Raw genomic sequence first — 22,587 nt, forward strand, 5'->3', positions numbered from 1 at the left:
GGCTGCATTAGCAGGAGTACTGAAAGCAAGACACAAGAAGTAATTCTTCCGCTCTACTCCACGCTGATTAGGCCTCAACTGAAGTATTGTGTCCAGTTCTGGGTGCCACATTTCAGGAAGGATGTGGACAAATTAGAGAGAGTCCAGAGAAGAGCGAAAAAAATGATTAAAGGTCTAGAAAACATGACCTATAACAGAAGATTGAAAAAATCGGGTTTGTTTAGTCTGGAGAAGAGAAGACTGAGACGGGACATGACAACAGTTTTCAAGTATCTAAAAGGTTGTTACAAGGAGGAGGAAGAAAAATTCCTTTTCTTAACCTCTGAGGATAAGGCAAGAAGCAAAGGGCTTAAATTGCAGCAAGGGAGGTTTAAGTTGGACATTACGGAAAACTTCCTAACTGTCAGGGTGGTTAGGTACTGGAATAAATTGCCTAGGGAGGTTGTGGAATCTCCATCATTGGAGATTTTTAAGAGCAGATTTGACAGACACCTGTCAGGGATGGTCTAGATGGTGCATGGTCCTGCCATGAGTGGAGGGGGCTGGACTTGATGGCCTCTCGAGGTCCCTTCTAGTTCTCTGAGTCTCTGATTCAGGTCCTATGCGGCAGATCCTTAGCTGGTGTCAATTGTGCTGGCTCTCTGCACAGGGGTGAATTTCACTTGTACAGAATCACAAACCAAACCATGTTCCATTAAAATAGAAAACAGACACTCACTGTTATTTGTTTGGCTTCTTCGGAGTCTGTGTTTCTAATGTGGCCTCTTGCTCTGTCTAGCGTCACAAGCATCAAGGGTGTATTGGAGCTGATTTTCATGTCCTAAGGAAATAAAAATATTTTATACTTTTGTTATAAAGAAGCTGTCTATGTACTATTTAAGGCACATCATTTTATAGCAAGAGGCCGCTAAAGAATCCTATCAGACCAGTTACATTTGAAGGTTAATTAAAATATTTTTCATGTATTTTATTATTAATTATTGTTCTTATTTTATGTATTGTTTTATTATATGTATTATGGCAGTGTCTAGAAGCCACTATCTTGATTGAGGCCCATAGTGCCAGGAACTGCACAGACACGAAGTGACTGACAACAGTCCTCCCTGAGCGATGTAGTTATACCAACCTAACCCACCATGTAGATACTGCTATATCAGTGAGCGGGAGAACCTCACCTGCAGATGTAGCTACCGCCTGTCGGGGAGGTGGATTAACTACACCAACAGGAGAGCTCTCTCCTGTCAGCGTAGAGCATCTTCATTAAAGCGCTACAGCGGGGCAGCTGTGCCAGTGCAGTATTTTAAGTGTAAACCTGCCCACAGTAACTAAGATCAGAGCCCCATTGCGCAAGGCGCTGCACCCATGTACTGAGAGACAGTCCCCGCCACAAAGAGCTCTCAATCGAAATACCAGAATCATTTTGAAAATAACCCACAAAAGCCCAAAGGTCATGTTTTACCAATTCTGTGGTTTGCAGCAGTTTTTGCTTATCAAGAACAAAACTGCTTTCAGCAGAGCCATTGGACGGTTCGGGGCAGTTGCCCCGGGTCCCTGTACTTTGGGGGGTCCTGCACTTCAGGGAGACACGGGGCCTGGGAAGGGCAGAGGCTGGCGGCAGCGGGACTGGCCCTGCTTCGCTCTACCTCGCTGGCTCCCGGCATTGCTCGGGAGAAGTGGGGCGGGGCCTTGGGGGAAGGGGAAGAATGGGGGAGGGAGCAGGAAGAGGCAGGGTGGGGGCAGGAGTTTGGGGGAAGGGGCAGAATGGGGATGGGGCAGGAAGGGGTGGAGTGGAAGCAGAGTTGGTGTGGGAAGAGGCGGTGCAGGGGCAGGAAGAGTCACGGGGGTGGGGGGTTGTCCCAGGCCCTGCAACCCCCTAGGGATGGCCCTGGCTTTCAGGTGAAAACAGGTCTCTTGAATTAACCATCCTGTAGAAAGGAGATGCAAACTATTCATACAGTTTCTGTAAGCATAAAATTCTGTCGCCTTTGGAAGCCACTTACCTGTGAAGTCTCAATTCCTCTGGGTAAAATCCATGACTCTTGCTGAAGAATCTTCTGCATTATGTTCAGCCCATAGAAATTACAAAGATTTCTAATAAGGAATATTTGAGGCCAAGGTGTTTGGGCCTTTTCAACCAGATTTTTCATGGAATTCACAAGTTGGGACTGTTTCTCTGCAGTTTCAGCACTGGTCCATGTATTCTGGTCTGCAGCTGCCAAGAGAGTTCAGTATTAGCCCCAAACCAATACACTATGGCTGCCTAGCTTCACAGTTGTTCAAACCTCATACGCAATGAAATCCCTGCAGTAAAGTTACCATAGTATTTAAGATAAAAGGGGAAAAAAGGAGAAAGTCAAGAAAGACCCTATTTGAATACACTTCATCTGAACCAGAAGGAACAGTCCTTCCATTAACCCTTCTGAAGTGAAGATTTACAGGTATAAAATGCAATGCCACCTCCCAGTGAAAACTGCTTCATGGATAAAATTCATCCTGTAAGACTAAATGTGGCCACCATTAATTTTGTGGCAACAGTGAGTTTGGTCTGGCAGAGCCTACAGCATTCAGAGAGGTCAGACATTTGTAGGGTCTCAGATTTTCAGGTCAAAAGGGCCCAATGTATTCACCCAGTCCAGCCTCCTACATAATCTTGTAAATCAAGATTGGATGTTTTTATAAAAAGTGCTGCTCTAGGAATTATTTGGGGGAAGTTCTGTGGCTTGTGCTGTAATAGATGATCACAATAATACCTTCCGATTTGGGAATCTATGGATAACCCAGGCCAGAGAATCTCCCCCAGCGATTCCTGCATCTGGCCCAATAATTCCTGGCTGAGCTAGAGCAGAGCTTTGAGAAAGAGACTTAAATTCTTGACTTAAATACTTTAAAAACTCATTTAAAGAAGCTTTTAGCCTGTCTCTTTTAATTTGGTGACCTCATACCAAGTGAAATTGAAGGGAAAGATCATTTCACTAAAGTCAGCTGGGTAAATGTCCTGTCCATACAGAAGTGGGACATTTGTTTCTGTAGGTATCACACACTTTTGTACATCTTGTTCTTTAAAGTTGTATTTTCCAGTAATGATCAGAGCTGGCTGGAAAATGGAATTTCTGTTCTGTGGGAAATTCTGACATTTCTAAATTTGTGTTGGTCCCAAATGATGAGGAAAAGTCAAAATCTCGAAATATTTCATAAAGAGCTGTAAGCAGAGTCCGAATGAGCTCTCCCCTGACATCTAGTGGTGAGCTGGGGGAGAAGATATCAGGAGCCGACCTAGTTTGCATAGACCTGCCCACTCTGCCTAGGTGCGCCGCATGATGGAGCCGCTTTGCCCAAATGATCACTTTTAGCTGGTGTTGGATTGCAAATCACTTTGGTATTGGGTGCAGGAGTGATAAAGTTTTATTATCCTTGTTGTGTGAATAGAGGGCAGCAGATCTGTGCTTGGCAGACCCTGACTGAGAGGCTCAACCTCAACTGAACTCCACTCGCTAAGCAGAGGGTAGGAGCACTGAAGCCCAGTGGAGAAATGAGAGGGTGAGGATGGGTGTCTGTACATGGTGGTGTGAGCTCTGCCTAAGAGTTCTAGACACCATTTGTCCTTCCCCCTCCCCACTGTTTAATGACAGAGCTGATTACGATTCAGTTGAGAGTCTTTTGTTTTGGATCACTAGAGCTGAAATCACTGATAACCAGGTCCAAGCATTGGAGCTGCTATGGGACAGCGTCTCTGGTAAAAGTGACTGCCCAGCCTGCACTAGCAATGAGGCTCCCACAGTAACAGCTGAAATCACTGACGGCTGTGTTAAGTAATGGGACCTCAAGACATTCCAGAGCTTGCACTAGAGGGCAGTGGTGGCGTGAGCGATGTCAGAGCAGCTGACACAGGAGTGAGCGGCTGCCAGAGCGACGGACAGCGGAGTGAGCTGGTGGAGCGAGTGGCAGCAGAGCGGCCAATAAAGTGGCTGACAACACAGCAAGCAGTGGTGGAGTGTGTGGCCCATGGTGGAGCGGCAGCTGAGGCATTGCTGGGTGTCTTTCATCCCCTGGGTGGGAGGTGAACTCACACTGATGCACCTCTAAACTCTGGGTCTTCACTGACCAAGGACAACAACTGTGAGTGGGGTGCGGTGGCGGGACAGGAAAGTGGTGTGTTAAAGGGACATTTGTTTGTCAGACTTTCACACCACAAGGTGAGAGACTGAGGAAAAGGACACTTCCCAGTGTAATCTGGTGTGGGTGTTTTGTTCATGGCCATCTGTTTTTGAATCAGGCTTGTGGTGTTTCCCCAAATTAATGCTGGGTTCCTTTCCCCTTTTACTAAAAGTTTACTTTTCCATACACACACTCAGTGTTTGCGAGAGGGGAACTATTGCCTCTTGGAGGCTCCCAGGGATGGTGTGTAATTTTTCCAGGCCACTGGGTGGGGGCTCAAGCCAGTTTTGCCTTGTGTTATTGAAACAGAACCCCTAGATACTGAACCCAGCCCTTGTCGCTGCCAACTCCACCTGGCAGAAGGGTGACACATAGAAACAACCTTATTGAAATGAAAGGTTTGATAATGTCAAAACATTTCATTTTGATCATATCATACATAATATATGAAAGTCAAAATGAGAAAATTGAACTGAAATGATAAAGTTAAAACAAAGTCAAAATGAAACAATGAAAAAGTCAATATCAAATAAAAAGCTCCATTTCAATTTCAAAATGTTTCAAAACTTTTCTGTTGAAAATTTCATCAAAATCGACGAGTTCCCACAAAACGTTTCAGTTCGGAAGGAACAGCATTTTCGAATGGAAAACTGTTCAGCTGCAAATGTTTTGCTCAGCTCTGGAAATTACTGTAGACAAACACAATCCTTAAAGCAAACAACATCCACGGAGCTGTATGGTTATCTAAACAATCTCCCCTGATGTCCAGCATGACTGGAAAATGGTTAGAAACTCCACTTACCACTTGGCAGCTCTCTGCCAAGCACAGCTGCGACGTTACCGATGGCGAGTCGGAGCTTAGCAATGAACTGCAGGTTTTCAATGCTGGTGATGGTGGCAGAGCTGGGAGCAGACAGATCTGCAGTGGAGAGCACGTGCTCCGAATTCTGGCTGGCGTCTTCTTCAAAGGAGGAATACATAAAATCCTGTTCGAGAGAGAGAATTTTTAAAAATGTACAGTAGTGAACGGATAGTAACTCTGTGTAAAGGGGATGCAGTTGGTTGGGCAGGTTTTTTTTAATGACTCAACTCTTCCCTTCTCCCCACACCACACAGCAGACGTTAACCTTAAAGGCTACAAAAAATAAAACTGTTCTGGTCATTTTGAAACCGAGCCACTGATTAAAAATAACAGCCTGGGAATAAGAGTTCCTGTCTCTCTCCCCCCGTCCACTTCTCCCCACCTTGGTTTCTATCCCCCCATATCTTCTGCCCCTCTCTGCTCCTTCCCTTCTCCCTGCTTCCCAGCTTCTATGAGCCTACAGGTAAAATTTTCAAAAGTGCCAAAGTGACATAGGTGCTGAAAGTCCCTGAACATCTATGGGTCTTAGACTCCGTGACTTGGGCACTGTTGAAAATTTTCCCCTAAGTCTCATTGAAAGTCAGTGAGATTTAGGCTCCTAAGTACCAAAGTTATTTCTGAAAATGGGAGAACTGGCCATTAATTGTGTTTTTCTCCTTTCCTGGGTGCCCAACATGAGATACCTGGGTCTGACTTGTAGAAGTGCTGAGTATTCACAGCTGCAGCTGAGGTCAACGGGAGCTGTGCTATGAACACATAAAGTGCTTTAAAAATGCTAAGTACTCTGCTTGTCAGGTCCTGGGGATCTCAGGTTGGGCACCCCAAATTAGTGGAGACTTTTGACAATTTGGCAGTAATCTCTCTGTGTCTCAGTGCAACAGCTGTAAAATGGGTATAATAATATCACCTAATCTCACAGGGGCATTGTGAAGATGAATTCATTAATGTTTGTGAGGCACTCTGATACTCTAGCAAGAGCACCACAGAATTAATACTTCTGTATTCGGAGTAGGGTCTGGGTGGTGTGCAGAGAATAAGGCGGGGGCCACACAAGTTTGTACAGCACCTAGCACAATGGGGGTATGGCCCATGACTAGTACTCCTAAGTGCTACAATAATATAAATACATAAATAAATATTGAGTAACTTCATATACTGAATGAGGCAGGGATTCTGTGGAAAAAATAGTATCTGGTTATGTAATTAAAGACTGTATCATAATGCATATGCCAGAGCACAACAAGTGAAGACTGCCCAGGTAACCTTAATTTTAGCATTTCCTAACATTGGAGAACTTGACTTTGCAACCTTAACTATTCTTTTAACATAGTTATTATGGATGTAATAAAATGTCTACATTTATCCACAGACTCTTCATGGGACTCACCTCAAAGCAGCACACTACCATGAAATAGAAATCATTGCGACTGCTTTGATTTAATGATAATACTTCCTCCATCCTGGAGAGATAGCCTTCCAGGTGTTCCTTCACATCGTCTAGTCTAGGAGGAAATGGATGTAAGTTATAAAACTGAATATACCCAATGTGGATCTGTGAGTGAAATATAGTTAATATAGCCACTAGAAGCACTAGAACCAACCTGCATCGGAGCAACATTTTCAAAAGGGAGGACTTGACAGTAGGACTCGGATCCATGCATTCTTCAAAGGGCGACAAGTCACTCGTTGGTTTGTACACTGAAACCAAAGAGTAGAAAGGATTACTTTTTCTTTTTTCTGAGCACGAGACCAGATCCCCAACTGATGTGAAGCAGCCATAGCTACACTGGAGTCAATGGGTCAGATCCCCAGCTGGTGTGAATTGCCCTAAAAGCTCCAACACCAGAAGGCAAATGAAAAGAACCTCATATTTATTGCTTGGGTTTTTAATCTCATGATTTTAAAGTCACTCCCATTAGTTCTGGGGCCTGACTCAGGATATCTGAACAACTGGGATTGGCGGGATCGAGCCGTTCCTGTATTACACACATCACTCACCCTTTCTAACCTCTGGATGTTCTGAGTTAGAAGGTTTGCAAGCCACGAACTTAATCAGTTGTTCGATGATCTCTGCAGATGGAGGGATTTTGTCCCCAAAACAGTAACTACTGACAAACTCCACAAAGAATGAGTTGCACTTCCTCCTGAATTTGTTGTGACTTGCAACTGCCTCCCTAGGGCGAGAAAAAGATTATTTTTTTAAATGTCACTATTTTAATATAAAAGGTAGCAGACAAAATCAGAATGGCTGGAGGCTGAAGTTAAATATATTGAGATTGGGGAAAAAAAGGCAAAAATTGTAACCTTGAGGATGATTAACCATTGGAACAAGTTACCAAGGGAAGTGGTGGTTTTGCCATCATCTGAAATCTTTAAATCAAGACTGAATATGTTTCTAAAAGATCTGCTATACCTCAGGCCAAAGTGATGGGCATGATGTAGACATCACTGGGTGAGATTCTCTGGCCTCATGACCTAATGGTCCCTTCTGGCCTTAAAAATCTATGAATCTACAAATCTCTCCGTCTTGAAACATGCACATAGCTCCACTACTCTTGCTAAGGGTATGTCTTCACTGGGCAGCGATCGATCCAGCGAGGGTCGATTTATCCTGTCTAGTCTAGACACAATAAATCGACCCCCAAGTGCTCTCCCGTCAACTCCTGTACTCCAGCGCCGCGAGAGGTGCAGGCAGAGTCGATGGGGGAACGGCAGCAGTCGACTCACCGCGGTGAAGACACCACGATAAATCGATCTAAGTACGTCGACTTCAGCTATGTTATTTACGAACCTGAAGTTGCGTAACTTAGATCGATTCCTCCGCGCCCCCCCCCCCCCCAGTGTAGACCAGGCCTAAGTTAAGAGGACTTGAGTGTGTACCGAGTGTAGACTTGATCCTGTAAAGTCAATAATAATTTCTGCCCGATATGAATTATTCCACATTCTGGGCAAAACAACTTTATTCACCGGGAGTTAATGTTGCCAAATTCTATCACTCATTTCAGCCCTTCTCCCAGGAATGTCAGCCCAAAGCCAATCACCGAGTAGCGTAGCTGGCGGGGTGCAGGAGAAGCAGCTGCTTTCCCCGCCTTTCCAAAAGCGGCCGGAGGAGCTGGAGGGGGCGCACGGCATGCGGCCTGCAGCGTGGCCCAGCAGCCGCGGCCGGAGGAGCGAGGGGGGGCGCAGGCTGGCGACCCGCAGCACAGCCGGCAGCCATGGGGAGGTGGCGGGCACGGCCGGAGGAGCAGGGGGGTGTAGCATGGCGGCCGGCAGGCTCAGTGAGCGGCATGCCTTGTGCGTGCGCGTGTGCCTACGGGTTGGAGGGAGCCATGCGCAGGCGCAGGCGCACCACCCGCCCGTCTGCAGCCTGGGCGCTCTCAGTGCAGATCCCGGGGAGTTGATGGCAGCAGCGCGGTGCAGCCACCCGGCGGAGAGCAGAGCGCAGCAGAGCCCTGAGCCCAAAATGTGCGGGGAGGAAGACAGCGGCTGCAGCAGCTCCGAGAGCCCGAGGGACGGGGACGGGCACCCGCTGGTTACACAGCTCTCCTGACTTGCATACCCCCTCCCCACACATCGCTCCCCCAAGAATGTCAGCTAAGTCCAAGGGGACCCCTGCCTTCTCCTTGCCACCCGCAGCCTCCAAAGCCAAGGTGAAGGAACAGATCAAGATCATCGTGGAGAATTTGGAATTAGTCCTGGGGACCTGAAAGACGTGGCCAAGGAACTCAAGGAGGTGAGAGGCGCTGCACCGGAGAGGCGTGGGGCCAGCCCCACGTTCCTGATAGGGCAGACAGACTTGCCAACTCTTTGGGAGCCAGAGAGCGCCCCGCGAGCAGCGCATGATGCTGGGCACAGGCTGGTTACACTTTGTCTTTGCCAAGGGGAAATCAACTAGTGTTTCTGCACGGGGGGTGCAGAAAGCCAGGCAGCCCCTGGTGGTGGTGGCTGGCTCGGTGTGTCCCAGTCAGTTGCTCCTCGTGCTGTCCGGAGTGCAGTGGAGACGGGAAGGCGCGGAAAAGGCACTGTTGTTTTTGTGAATGATGAATTCAAGGGAAATCTTTCTGGAGTGGGGTTTGCCACCCAGCAACGGCTGAGAGGGGGTCTCTTAGGCACTTGCGGGGGGGTGGCGGGCGCAGCCAGAGGAGCGGGGGGGGCGCAGAATGGCGGCCGCGGCCAGAGGCCACATGGGTGGCATGGCACGGCCAGAGGAGCCATGGGGGGGAGGGTAGGGCGGCCGAAGGAGGAGTCAAAGGGGCGTGGCCAGAGGAGGAGCCGAGGGGGGGGGCGCCTTTTTTATGTTTGCTCCCCCTCCTCTTAGAAGCTGGCTATGCCATGCAATCACCCAGTCCCCAGGGAGACAGTCCGCTCTAAACAAGAGCCCAAAGCAGACAGCAAATTCTCCTGCTGCTCACACAACTCCCCCTACCCAAAACTCTGCATTACCGCAAAATAACAACACACATTGTCTTCCCTAAAATTGAAACCTGCTCGCCTGCTGTGAAAAAACAGCGTAACAGCGCTACCTGGTGACAGCTGCCATAATGACCTAATTCCAGAAAAACGCTGAAAAAATCATTTATGGCTCCTAAAAATGTATCTAAAAATAATTACCTAAAATCAGAAAAAGCTGACCCCTGACCGTGGAGCCCTGGGCTCAAACCTCCAACGCGTGCTGTAATCCCTGGGTGAAGGTAAGATGGGGAGCACAGAGGGGTCACTTGCAGCTTTCTGAACCTGGGACCAGCTAGTGGCCTTTGGGCCTCCAGCATAGCTTAGGGCTGCCTATGACACTAAGGGCTGGATGTTCTGCAGCTAGTCGCCTGTCCCCCATACATGGCCTCTGCACCACTTGCAAGGCCAGGCTTGACACAGAACTGGCCACAGATACACAGGTGCTGACTTTTGTTTTTGACAATGGGTGTCCCACCCCACTCTGCCCCTCCCCCTAGGCTCCTCCCCTACTCTGCTCTCTCCTGAGGCCCCGCCCCCACTCTGCCTCTTCCTGCCCCCTGAGCGCCTCCCACTCCCTCTTCTGTGCCTCTGCCCCCGAGGCTCCCCCTCAACCCTGTTGCCGCTCGCTCCTCTTCACCCCCTCCCCTGAGGCTCCCCCTGCTCGCTCCTCTCCGCCTCCTCCTCAAGGCTCCACCGACCTGCCCACCACTCACTCCTCTCTACCCCCATTGCCGAGCACCTCTTGCCTGCTGCTTGGTCCTTTCTGCCCCCTCCTGCCTTAAGGGTGAGTGACAAGGGTTGAGAGTGAAGTGGAGCTAGCAGCGGGAACCACTGAAGCTGCGGCCAGCCCTAGGGGCCACCGAACCAGCTGATCCATGGCCAGCCCCGTGGGTGCTGAGCACCCCCAATTTTTTTCTGTCGGTGCTTGAGCCCCGGAGCACCCACAGAGTCAGTGCCTATGCACAGATACCATTTTCAAAAGCATGATTCTTAATGGGTTCCTAAATCCTAAAGCCACATTGGAAAATGCTACTCTACATCAGCTCTATGTGGGGAGACGCACCAGCTTTCAGTCCCCTTTTGTCACCAGAGCGTTACAAAGGGGCCAGCGTGGGAAGCAGCACTGAACGCCCCCCTTTATAATCTGCAACTTCAGATATTTACAATCCTAGGGCCCCAGTCCTGCAAAGGGATCAATATGTGCAGACCCTGGATGCACAAAGTCCCATTAAAGCCATTGCTCACGGACAGACCTATCTCGGCAAATCCTTCAGCAGAACAAGGAGCTATGTCCGGTAACAGTCAGGCCCGTTTTTCTAAGAGCTCCCAGAAATGTAGTGGAGGGGTGTGGAAGAAAAGCAATCATTCTGGCCACGCTGTCAGTAACTGAGATTAGTGGGAATATTACCGCTAAACAAGTCTCCCAAATCACAGAGTCAGGCGACTGTGCAATACCTGGTGATCTGGGAGGCGGTGGGCACGTAATCCTCGGGGACGCTCTCCTTGCAGATCTTGCACTGCCGGATGTTCCACTCCCGGATGCACTGAGTGCAGAAAATGTGACCGCAGGGCAGCTCAGCTGGGTCAGTGATCTCGTTCTGGCAGCTTTTGCACTCGTTCACGCCCTTCCTGAAAGACACCACGAGAGCAAGATGCAATTCACAGGGTCTGATTCTCTGCTGCCTTGTGCCTTACAGAGTCCACAAATAAATAAATCAATAACAAAGCCTTGCATAGCTGGGCCCAAACTCCATGGGCCAAACTCCAATCTACATAAGTCTGATTGCCACAGTGTGGCTGGAAGCAAGTCCTGCTCCCCTCTGCCAGAACTGGTGCTTCCAGTTTGGTCAATTAAAAGGCAGAGAGCAGTACCTGAGGCTACAAAGGATCAGTGAGAATCAGAGAAGTCCCTGAAGGAAGCTGCAGATCAGTGAGAATCAGAGAAGTCCCTGAAGGAAGCTGCAGGAGGTTCCTGGGGAAAGGCTGAAGGCAGGGGAGCAGCAGAAGAGTTTGCTGGCTGACATCCTCAAGCCAGAGAGCCAGGGCCAGAGGGCTGGAGAGGGTTGAAGGCAAGGGGAGCAGCAGAGGGGATTACCTAATGACATCACCACCGAGAAGAACTGGGAAAAGTTAGTGTAACAGGAGGAGTGATGGATGCTCCGTGGTGAGGATGATCTCTCAGCAGAGAGGCTGGGGGGAGTGGGGGTGGGCATTGCCACTGGGAAGAGTAGGATTGCACCCCAGCTGGAAGGGCTGGGGTGGTTTTCTGGGTAGAAGGACAGGAGGGGACCAACAAAGAGCAGTGGTGTGGTGGAAGATGCCAGAGAGTGGTATGTGCTACATTGGTGCTGTCATGGGATTTTAAGGACTATTTGTGCTGCGGGTTATAAATGGACAATGTTTTGGGACTCTTGTTCTGGGTTCTTTGCACTAGTTTTTTGTAATAAGTTGGCCCCAAGGAGGAGTATTTTTGAGGCAAGAGAGCCTGTTGGGGAGGCCTAAGGGGCCCAAGAGGAGAAGTGGGACATTAGCCCTGGTGTGAAGGTGCCCTGCCACAAGGGGCGCTCAGGGGAGGGGGAATCGTTCACACCCGTGGTCCGTAATGCAAAATGTTTTCCATATGTGTGGGTACAGCACTGAATGGTGAGTTACATGGTACATGGAAATAAAAATATTGTCAGGAAATAAACTAACTTGCAAGCGTAATTAATAGACACATTGCCTGCTAAAAATGCTCTTGCTGAAAATTTATCCACAATGGTCTTTTTTGCTTCTTTGCTCGACTTACACAAGGTAGACGGTAGCAGCATTGTTGCTGCATCTCTTCAGCACTTTTGTCACAACTTCAAAAATCTTTGCTGGTTTACGGTCTTCAGTTTTGTACAGTAACTACAGAAAATAAAGCAAGTGAATGTCATTACATTCTAAGTGACAAAAGAAGTGTTAAAAAGGTTACATTTGCAAAAGCAACCACTCAAAAGTTAAGCTATGCCAGCATCAAGGTTGCCCATTTAACCTTAACTCTGCCCCTTTAGGGCATGCATTCCGATAGTCTTGTACAACATCACATAGAAAGTCTGGGGCAGAGCCCAGATTAGATCCCAAGTCTCCTGAGTCCCAGGCCGCACCCTTAAACATTCTCCCTCATTCACTGTTCATCCTGTGCACTGAGTGAGGCTGGAGTCTGACAGAACACCTGGCATGTGACCATGTAATTAAAGGCTGTATTGTAATGCAGAACCACAGGGGGGTGAATTAAAATTACAGAGGTTTTCAGAGAGATCTGAGGCCAAACTTTGAAAACTTGGTTGCCTGATGTTACGCATACATATCCATCACTGGGCTCACCAGCTGAGAAAGGCTGGTCCAAACGTGTTGTTGACAGAAAACTGGGTTATTGACTAACAAAAACTTTAATGGATGTTGTCTGTGTTCCTGCAAAAACTTGTTTTTTGTCAAAAAAACAAAACCCTGAAACATGGAAATTATATTTTACACTACAATACCCACATATTTTGTATAATCTAATACCCAAATATTAAGAATCAAAACATTTGAATCAACCCAAAACTATTTGTTTCCCCCCAATTTTTCTTTATGAAAATTTTGGAATTTTCAGTTTTTGTTCCAATTTGCAATGAAGGCAAATCTCTGTATCCTTTGCCAAACAGATTTTCTGTCTTATGTAAGGCTCTAATTCTGGGTGAAGAATGGATTTTTCGGTTCAATGACAATTCCAAAAAAAAATGGGGGGAAAAACTAGCTTCATGTCAAATTTGTTTAGAATCGAACATAACATTTTGGAAAAAGCCGAAACATTTTGTTTTGATTCCAACCATTTTTAATTTTTAAAAATTGTATTAAAAAGTAAAATTAAAGGAAATTTTGAAATGGAAAAGTCATTTTGAACCAAAAAATGGAAATGTTTTGATTTTTTCCCTGATTTTTTTCTTTGTAGCTTTTTTCTGACTGAAACTATTGTGATATATAATAGTATATGTTGTCAAATGTTATAAGCCATTTGGGCCTAGTATAAATGCTGTGTGCTTGACATGAGTACATGAGTTGCGTGTTGGCAACTGAAGCAAGGATTTAAGGTTATGAGTGGTCAAGGATTGTCTGTGCCAAAACAACTTTGTCACGTCCATAGGAGGAAATGGAATGTCTTGGATTATGGTGGCTTGCCAGGAACCGTTTTCCTGGAGTTATGGGTACAAGGCTTAGTAAACAGACAAAGAGCTGATGATGCAACGGACGGACTGGGCTATAAATAGTTGCCTGACATATCTGAAATTTGGAGTCAGACATTGATCCAGAGCCCTGATAAAGAAGTGATGTGTAGTGCAGGGCTCCCCATGCTTTGTGATTGGAGCAGACCTTGACTGGCCTTTGGGACTTCGCTCTAATCTTTGGAGTCTGGTGTAATATGAAAGGGGTGTGAATGTGGAGTGAGTGTGGGGTTATATTGTAATCAATACAAAAATTTAGAGTATTATAGACCAACACTGTGTCTGATATCTGCCTCCTCCCCCATCCTGTAGTGAGGCATCTATCAGAGCCGAACAAAACAATTTGGCAATACCAACATGAATTCAGGAAGCATTTTGGTATTGCCAAATCTGCATTTTTCTTCAAAAAAAGTTTTGGATGAAAAATGTCTTCCAGTGGTCCTCCTTCCCAACTCTGCTGGGTCCTGGGGGCTGTAGCCTCTCGTTCAATGAAGTTTCAAAGGGGCAGTGGGGCACTATTTTATACACCTACATTCCAGAGGAAGACAAACTGCTTCACAACGAGCTTTAGCAGCTTCTCATCCACGTTGGTTTCATCGTGTAGCAGGTGATCGATGAGCAGGTAGACGATGTTGGTGCAATTCCATTGGTGTCTGAAAAAGAGACAGAATTGCCTCACTGCGAGTAGCTGCGCCTTGTCTGCTGGAAAAAATAATTCTTTCCCACATTTTTGGACAAAACCAACCACCTGGATACTGGGCCCAGTCCTATTTAACATATTCATAAATGATCTGGAAAAAGGGGTAAACAGTGAGGTGGCAAAATTTGCAGATGATACAAAACTACTCAAGATAGTTAAGTCCCAGGCAGACTGTGAAGAGCTACCAAAGGATCTCACAAAACTGGGTGACTGGGCAACAAAATGGCAGATGAAATTTAATGTTGATAAATGCAAAGTAATGCACATTGGAAAACATAATCCCAACTATACATATACAATGATGGGGTCTAAATTAGCTGTTACCACTCAAGAAAGATCTTGGAGTCATTGTGGATAGTTCTCTGAAAACATCCATTCAATGTGCAGCGACAGTCAAAAAAGCGAACAGAATGTTGGAAATCACCAAGAAAGGGATAGATGATAAGATAGAAAATATCACATTGCCTCTATATAAATCCATGGTATGCCCACATCTTGAATACGTGCAGATGTGGTCACCCCATCTCAAAAATGATATATTGGAATTGGAAAAGGTTCAGAAAAGCACAACAAAAATGATTCGGGGTATGGAACAGCTTCCGTATGAGGAGCGATTAATAAGACCGGAACTTTTCAGATTGGAAAAGAGGCAACTAAGGGGGGATATGATAGAGGTCTATAAAATCATGACTGGTATAGAGAAAGTAAATAAGGAAGTGTTATTTACTCCTTCTCATAATACAAGAACAAGGGGCCACCAAATGAAATCAATAGGTAGCAGGTTTAAAACAACACAAGAAAGTATTTTTTCATGCAACTCACTGTCAACCTCTGGAACTCCTTGCCAGAGGGTGTTGTGAAGGCCAATACTATAATGGGGTTCAAAAGGGAGCGAGATAGATTCATGGAAGATAGGTCCATCAATGGCTATTAGCCAGGATGGGTAGGAATGGTGTCCCTAGCCTCTGTTTGCCAGAAGCTGGGAATGAGCGATAGGGGAATGGATCACTTGATGATTACTGGTTCTGTTCATTCCCTTTGGGGCATCTGGCATTGGCCACTGTCAGAGGACAGGACACTGGGCTTGATGGACCTTTGGTCTGATCCAGTATGGCCGTTCTTATGGAGATAGGAACTGAACACGTAAACAGGTCCTTCAGCTCACAATCCCCTCAGGCTAGCTGTGATGGCTTGCAATCAGGGACACCCCTTACCCGCTGCTCAGAGCAGTTTACAGAATGAAGGGGAAGCTGATACAATGGGGAAATCAAAGGGAAAAAAACCTTTGTCCTGTCCTCTGCTGTCTGCGTAAAGCTTGGAAACTCTTGGTGGGAATATGGCCCAAGGTTTCTAAGTGGATTTGCTCTGAAGAAAGGGCCACGGCAGGACTAATATCTGGGGTTTTAATAGGAATGTAGGACTGGAAGGGACGACTTGGGCCGTGGAGTCCAGTCCCTGCTATCACTGGCAACCCCGTCAGATAATCCTGTTCATAAACGTATCAAGCTTCATCTTCAAACCAGTTAGGGTGTGTCGTCCCCCCTCCCATTGGAGGCTCTTCCGGACCCTCCCTGCCTCTGATGGTTAGAAACCTTCTTCTCATTTCTAGCCTAAATTCAGCCACGGGCTTTTTTTGTCTGTCACACAGAGTAACATAGTGGCAAAGTAACAGGCTTTTATTTGCTATGTAGACCAACCACTAATGGGGTCACAGCAAACACTGAGTCACCATCTAACAGAGAGTTGATTGGAACATGGAGGAGTTTTTTTTCCCCTTGGAAAATTATGACTTTTCATTGAGAAAACAAACCCGACATTTTCTTCAGTCACTGAAGTTTTTGGTTAAAAAAAAAAGGCAAAAAATCAAAACATATTTTCCAGATGAAAACTGCTGGAAAATTTTTAATTTTCAAGTTTTTCTATATACATTTGTAAAATTCTGAGGAAATCTGACACTGTCTGCAAAAAAATTTATTTAAAGGAAAACCCATCTTTCTGTCGGGGTGGAAAAAAAGTTTTCACAGAAAAGTTTTGACGTTACACGTTTTAAAAATGTTTATATTCTTTAAAATACACAGACAGTTTTTGGAGGGGGATGGGTAACACTTACAATACGCTGTTCAATAATTCCTCTTTGTTATCGTAAAGTCTCATCTGGTAGTCGTCCAATGTGATCAGCTCCACAGTGTGCTTAATGGACTTGATCCTTTTCAGCCAGCTCAGGCAGGCGTTGAATGGCAGAAGCGCCTTCTCTGTGGGCTGCAGCTGCTTCAGGACGATGCTCACGGCATCAAGAGCTACAAACTAAAATATTTAAAAACAAATCCCGTGAGTTTCTGAGCTAGCCATTGTGTTTCGGGGTGAGGGGCAAAGAGGAGAGAAAACAACGGGGCAGGAGTATCACTTGCTGAAGGGCTGAAGCAATGAAACTGGAGCAGGTTATGAAGGAAGGACCGGTGGCGGCACACACATAAATACACGCGCACACACATACACTCTCAGGCAAGATGTGCTCATCAGCAGCTCTGGTGGTTCAGCATCAGCGGCAAAGACCCCCACCACCTGAGCTAAAGCGATAACCCCACTAATGGCAAGACAGGAGCAGGAGTCGAGATACAGTCACAACTACTGCGCCAGCGTGTTACACATCCTGCTGCCGAGGCAAAGGAACAAGGAAAGGGGGGAAAGAAATCCCACGTTTGTTTCCAAGCAGTGCAGACTGTAACAGTGCCACAGAACATCATTCCCCCTCCTCTTCAGGACCTAAGTGCCCTGAGTCGAGGATCTTGTCACCTAATCAAGTTTTAAGCCTGCTCTAACGCCCCATGAAATCAATCCATCTTCCCACTGATATCGACGGGAGTTGGAGCCAGCCCTTAACCATGATATTACATTGGTTCAGGCTGCCGTGGATTTAATCTGGTTTGGCTTGTTAATGCGGTCCATGGCAGGTATAAGCCATTTTTAAAGAGTGGTTAAAACTGGTTTGGATAACACAGCTCCTGGTCCAGTGTAGACGGCACTTGCATCACACAAAACCAACTGGCTTAAAATTGTAGTGACCATCTCCCAATGCCGAGGACATTATATGATACAAAGCACATGTGGCGTGGCAGCAGCACTGCTCAGAAGGATCTGGGAGTTGTGGTGGATGTGATGTTATACCATTAAAATATAACCATGTATATCATGTTGCTACCATTGTTATATAATTGCTGCAAATATTACACAAAGGATATCATGTAAGGTGTGAATGGAAAAATTATGATTTGCTGAATACAATTATCCTATTTGTATGCATGTGTCATTGTTGTATCTGTCATTATGAATATTGACTATGAACCAGTATTTCAAATCTGTTTGCTCCTGGGGTGACACCCACCATCACTGCTTCAAACCTGATACGAGAATTTTGCAATGTGTGTATGTATTTGATTCCATTGATCATTTTAACTCTCACCTCTTTCTTTTCCCTTATAAATAAAACTTTAGCTATTAGATACTAAAGAATTGGCAATAGTGTGATTATTGGGTCAGATCTGAGTAATACATTGACCTAGTTGTGTGACTGGTCCTTTGGGATCAGAAGAACCCTTTGTTTGATTAAATTGGTTTTAAATAACCACTCATCATTACCTCTAGTGTGTGGGTGGTGAAACGAGGACTGGTATACCTAAGGAGACTGCATTTCTGACTTCGTTAGCCAGTATGGTGAGACAGAAGTTTTCTTTTGTTAGAGGTGTGGTATATCTTATGGAAGAATAACCATTGGTTTGGGATGAGTCTGCCCCATTTCTCAGCAGTTTGTCCTGAATTTGGAATTCTCAGTTGTGACCCACTGAGACACAGTGACAATAGATTACAACCTCAACATGAGTCAACAATGCAATGATGTTGCAAAAAGAGCAAATGCAATTTTGGGTTGCATTAACAGAGGCATATAATGCAAGTCATGGGAGGGGATAGTATTGCTCTTCCCGGAGCTGGTTAGGCCTCAGCTGGAGTTCTGTGTATAGGATGTAGAGAAACTAGAAAGGATCCAGAGGTGAGCGACAAAGATGATCAAAGGGATGGAATGCAAACCATATGAACAAAGGCTGAAGGAACTGGGTATGTTTAGTTTGGAAAAGAGAAGATTAAGAGGGGACATGATAGTGGACTTCAAACACTTGAAAGGCTGCTATTAAAATATGGAGAAAATGTATTCTCTATTGTCACAGAACAAGAGGCAGAACGAGAGCTGATGGGTTCAAACTACAGCATGGCAGTTTAGGATTAAATCTCAGGTAAATCTTCCTAACTGTAAGAACAGCAAGACAATGGCACAGGGAGGTGGTGGAAGCTCCTTCACTGGAGGCTTTCAAAAGGAGGCTGGATAACCATCTGTCTTGGATGGTTTAGACACAGCAAATCCTGCATCTTGGCAGGGGGCTAGACTAGATGACACTTGTGGTCCCTTCTAACCCTGTGGTTCTATAGATTCTGTGAATGGAATCAGGGAAATACATGGAGGATTCCTAGAATCAGAGATTCTAAGGCCAGAAGGAACCACTGTGATCACCTAGTCAGACCTCCTGCATGACACAGGCATGACACAGAATCTTGCTGAATTCATTCCTGCTTGAAGCAGAGCAGATGTTTTAGAAAAACATCCAATCCTGATTTAAAAATTCCCAGTGATGGAGAATCCACCACGACCCTTAGTAAATGGTTCCAATGGTTAATTCCCCTCACTGTTAAAAATTTGCACCTTATTTCCCGTCTGAATTTGTCCAGATTCAACTGCCAGCCACTGGACCTTGTTATTCCTTTGTTTTCTAGACTGAAGAGGCTTTTATCAAATATTTGTTCCCCACATTGGTACTTATAGACTGTGATCAACTCACCCCTTAGCTTTCCTTTTGTTAAGCTAAGTAGATTGAGCTCTAAGAGTCTGTCACCATAAGGCAGGTTTTCTAATCCGTTAATCATTCTCATGGCTCTTCTCTGAACTCTCTCCAATTTATCAACATCCTTTTGGACTTGTGGGCACCAGAACTGGACACTACTCCAGCAGCATCCACCCCAGTGCCAAATATAAAGGTAATGCAACCTCCCCACTCCTACTCGAGTTTCCCCTATTTATGCATCCCAGGATCGCATTAGCCCTTTTGGCCACAGTGTCGCACTGGGAGCTCATGATCAACTGATTAACCGCCATGACCCCCAGTCTTTTTCAGAGTCACTGCCTCCCGTGATAGAGTCCCCCATCCCGTAAGTGTGGCCGACAATCTTTGTTCCCATACATATACATTTAGCCATATTAAAAGACACATTGTTTTCTTACCAAGCGATCTAGATTGCTCTATATCAGTGACTGCTCCCTTCATTATTTACCACTCCCCCAATCTTTGTGTCAACTGCAAACTTTATCAGTGATGATTTTATATTTTCTTCCAGACCATCAATAAACATTTTAAATAACATAGGGCCAAAATCCAGTCCCTGTGGGATCCAGTAGAAACACACCCTCTCGATGATGATTCCCATTTACAATCACAGGTTGAAAAGAGCAACAATGAACCACTGTTCAGGTAACCTCGCTCACCATTTTAGTTGTGTCTTCTTTATAAACTTTCTGCAGCTCATTGGCTAGAGTCTCCTCATTCTTCACTAAATTGATGAACAGCTGATAATTCTCTTGTAGGTAGAAATATTCAATGTGCAACCAAATCAGGGAAAACCCCACCTCGTCCTGTGTCAAAGAGGTGCAGAGCTCCTTTGCACCAGTTATGAGAACATTAGACAGAATCTGGTGATAAAATAAATGGTATTATTTCTACTCATCATCAACCACATAGAACTAAGTTCTCTGTTGCTGCCATGTTTAATGAAAGATGTATGAAATTTTCATCATCACTAATTCTAACCCAAGTAAAAAAGAAATGCTAAAATGCAATTAAAGTTGAGAGCACTTAGCGGTAATTTAAGAGCAAATACAGGGTTTCAGTAAAGTGCATTTATCAAAATACAGAACAGTTGGACAGGAAGTGGTTTTATTTTTGGCAGCCAATTTTGACTCTAAAAATCAAAACCAAAACCTTTTTTCCAAAAAAACTCAGGCAAGATCGTTTTGCTATAAAAAAAAATCTACAAAAAAATTGAAATTTTTTAAGGAAATCGGACACTTTCTGCATTAGCTGGGGATCTGGCCCCATTGACTCCAATGTTGTTATGGCTGATTGACACCAGCTGGGGATCTGCCCCCATTGACTCCAATGGAGTGAGGGCCGATTTACACCAGTTGGGGATCTGGCTGTAAGTTTTTAATTTTTTCTGCATTAAGTCTAATATGTCTACTATACCATTGGTAATCTCACCCCAACCATTCAGACTGATGATGTTTAAAAGTGCTTTTCTGCAGAAACCCATTTACCTCATAAACCTGAACATCTTGCCCTGGAAAAGCCATCCTCACAAAATCACTGGCATAACGCTGAACCATTTCTGGACTATTGCCATCTGGCACTGGCATATTCAAGATAGAGCTTTGAAACATCTCAGCAGAGTCCACAGTAGGGTCCTTTGGATAACCTAGGATGTCACAGAATGAACAAAGGAGAGGGGCTTATTCAGTTATAGCAGATCACTATAAATATTGTTTAGTAATTATTAATATGCAAGTGAATGTGGGGGGGCAAGAGTATAAGCATGGCAGGGCAATGAGAATCCTGTTTTTCTCCATTATAAATGGCTACTTGTTAGAATTATGATGCAGTGTTCTAGGTCATTCTAGTTGGGTGGGGTGGTTCTAAGTTATTCTAGCTGGGTGGGGAGAGGAGCCATTGACTACCCATTCAAGGAATGAAGGACTGAGTTTGCAAATGACAAGAAGGCTCAGACAGTCCTACAGGGCAATCTTCAATGAGTAACTCTTTCCCCCACCAGCAAGACTCCTCTAAGCAGCAGAAGATTAAGCACAGACTCTACTGGCTTGCACATCTGAGACCCAGTCTGAGAGTACCTAGATCCCCAGATCTATCTACAGATTCCTTTCCCAAGTCACTGATTTCCAGGATACAGTCCACATCTGGTAAGAGTGACCTACATTCCTTGATCCTTGCATTTGGCTGAGTTAAAAGTAGAGCTGGTTGGAAAATGGATTTCTGTCCCATGAAAAATTTTGATATTTTGCATTTTTTTTGTTACAAATCATGACAAAAAGACAAATTCTGAAAATTTTCACACAATTAAGTTATGCTTTTTTTGTTTGGGTCAATCAAAATGATTAATTTTGATAAATTTGAAATGGTTTGTTTTGATTTGACCATTTTTATTTAATTTTGTATGTATAAAATAAACTTTAAACCAATGTCCTTTAGAAACAAAAAAATTGAACATTTTATCGTGAAAATGTTGAAACAAGATGTTTTCTCATTTTCTGAACATTTCTTCCCAATTTGTTTTCTAACAAAATTTCATCTAAATCAACAAAATATCATGAAAAGTTTCTGTTTTCTGACACCAAACTGTTTTGACTAAAATTTTTGAACCAACTTTAGTTAAGCACAACCAAGACTCCCAAGTGATGCGAATTCCACCCCATACCTAGGTGAGCTGGGCCAATGGCTCATCCCTGTTAATTTCCCTCCCTGTTAAAAACGTACTACTTATTTCCTGTGTGAATTTGTCTCCCTCCAGCTCCAACCCAGTGGATCTCGTTCTGCTTCTCTCTGCTCGATCACAGAGCTCTCTATTACGAGACATCTCCTCCCCATACAGCTCTTCTTTAAACCTGTTCTGGATTTACTCTGACAAAAGCAAGAGGAGAACAGAGTCCAATATTTTCTTCCACTGCAGCTAATTTTAATAGACGCAGAAAGTGTGAAGTTACCTTTCACCCGATGGACTGTCTCCCATATCTCGTCCAGGCGAGCTTTCAGAACCCAACTGAATGGAAAGCAGCACTGTGTGGACCTGCTGGGGTCTTCGCTCATTGATAACACAGAAATCTTAGCATCAGGGGCCCTTGAGTGTTTAAAATAAACATATTATATATAATATACATATAATCTTGCTAAGTTCTCAGCCTCAATGACTTCCTGTGGCAGTAGGTTCCAGAGGATAATTACGTGTTGTGTGAAAAAAACATTTCCTTCGACTGGTTTTGAATTTGCTGCCTTTCAATTTAATCAATTGTTCCCTTTGTA

General features: G+C 45.1%; 1 protein-coding gene across 3 annotated transcripts in view; it reads right to left on the reverse strand.

The window, feature by feature from the left end:
• LOC101946831 (E3 ubiquitin-protein ligase rnf213-alpha-like) overlaps positions 1-22,587 on the reverse strand; it is a 151,932-nt gene that overhangs the window by 36,675 nt on the left and 92,670 nt on the right. For 2 of the 3 annotated variants that reach the window (XM_065594210.1, XM_065594212.1), the window contains 13 exons: positions 22,272-22,405; positions 20,814-20,971; positions 19,986-20,189; positions 16,509-16,702; positions 14,231-14,351; positions 12,258-12,358; positions 10,925-11,098; positions 7,016-7,191; positions 6,619-6,715; positions 6,405-6,519; positions 4,958-5,141; positions 2,001-2,212; positions 719-820 (listed from right to left, as the gene is read on the reverse strand). In XM_065594210.1, coding sequence (XP_065450282.1) covers positions 719-820; positions 2,001-2,212; positions 4,958-5,141; positions 6,405-6,519; positions 6,619-6,715; positions 7,016-7,191; positions 10,925-11,098; positions 12,258-12,358; positions 14,231-14,351; positions 16,509-16,702; positions 19,986-20,189; positions 20,814-20,971; positions 22,272-22,405 — 1,972 coding nt within the window. Of the gene's footprint in view, positions 1-718; positions 821-2,000; positions 2,302-4,957; positions 5,142-6,404; positions 6,520-6,618; positions 6,716-7,015; positions 7,192-10,924; positions 11,099-12,257; positions 12,359-14,230; positions 14,352-16,508; positions 16,703-19,985; positions 20,190-20,813; positions 20,972-22,271; positions 22,406-22,587 lie in introns of those variants that run through there. The other variant, XM_065594211.1, reaches the window with a different exon arrangement.

The sequence above is a fragment of the Chrysemys picta genome, chromosome 4 (assembly GCF_011386835.1).
Source record: "Chrysemys picta bellii isolate R12L10 chromosome 4, ASM1138683v2, whole genome shotgun sequence".
Classification (NCBI taxonomy): domain Eukaryota; kingdom Metazoa; phylum Chordata; order Testudines; family Emydidae; genus Chrysemys; species Chrysemys picta.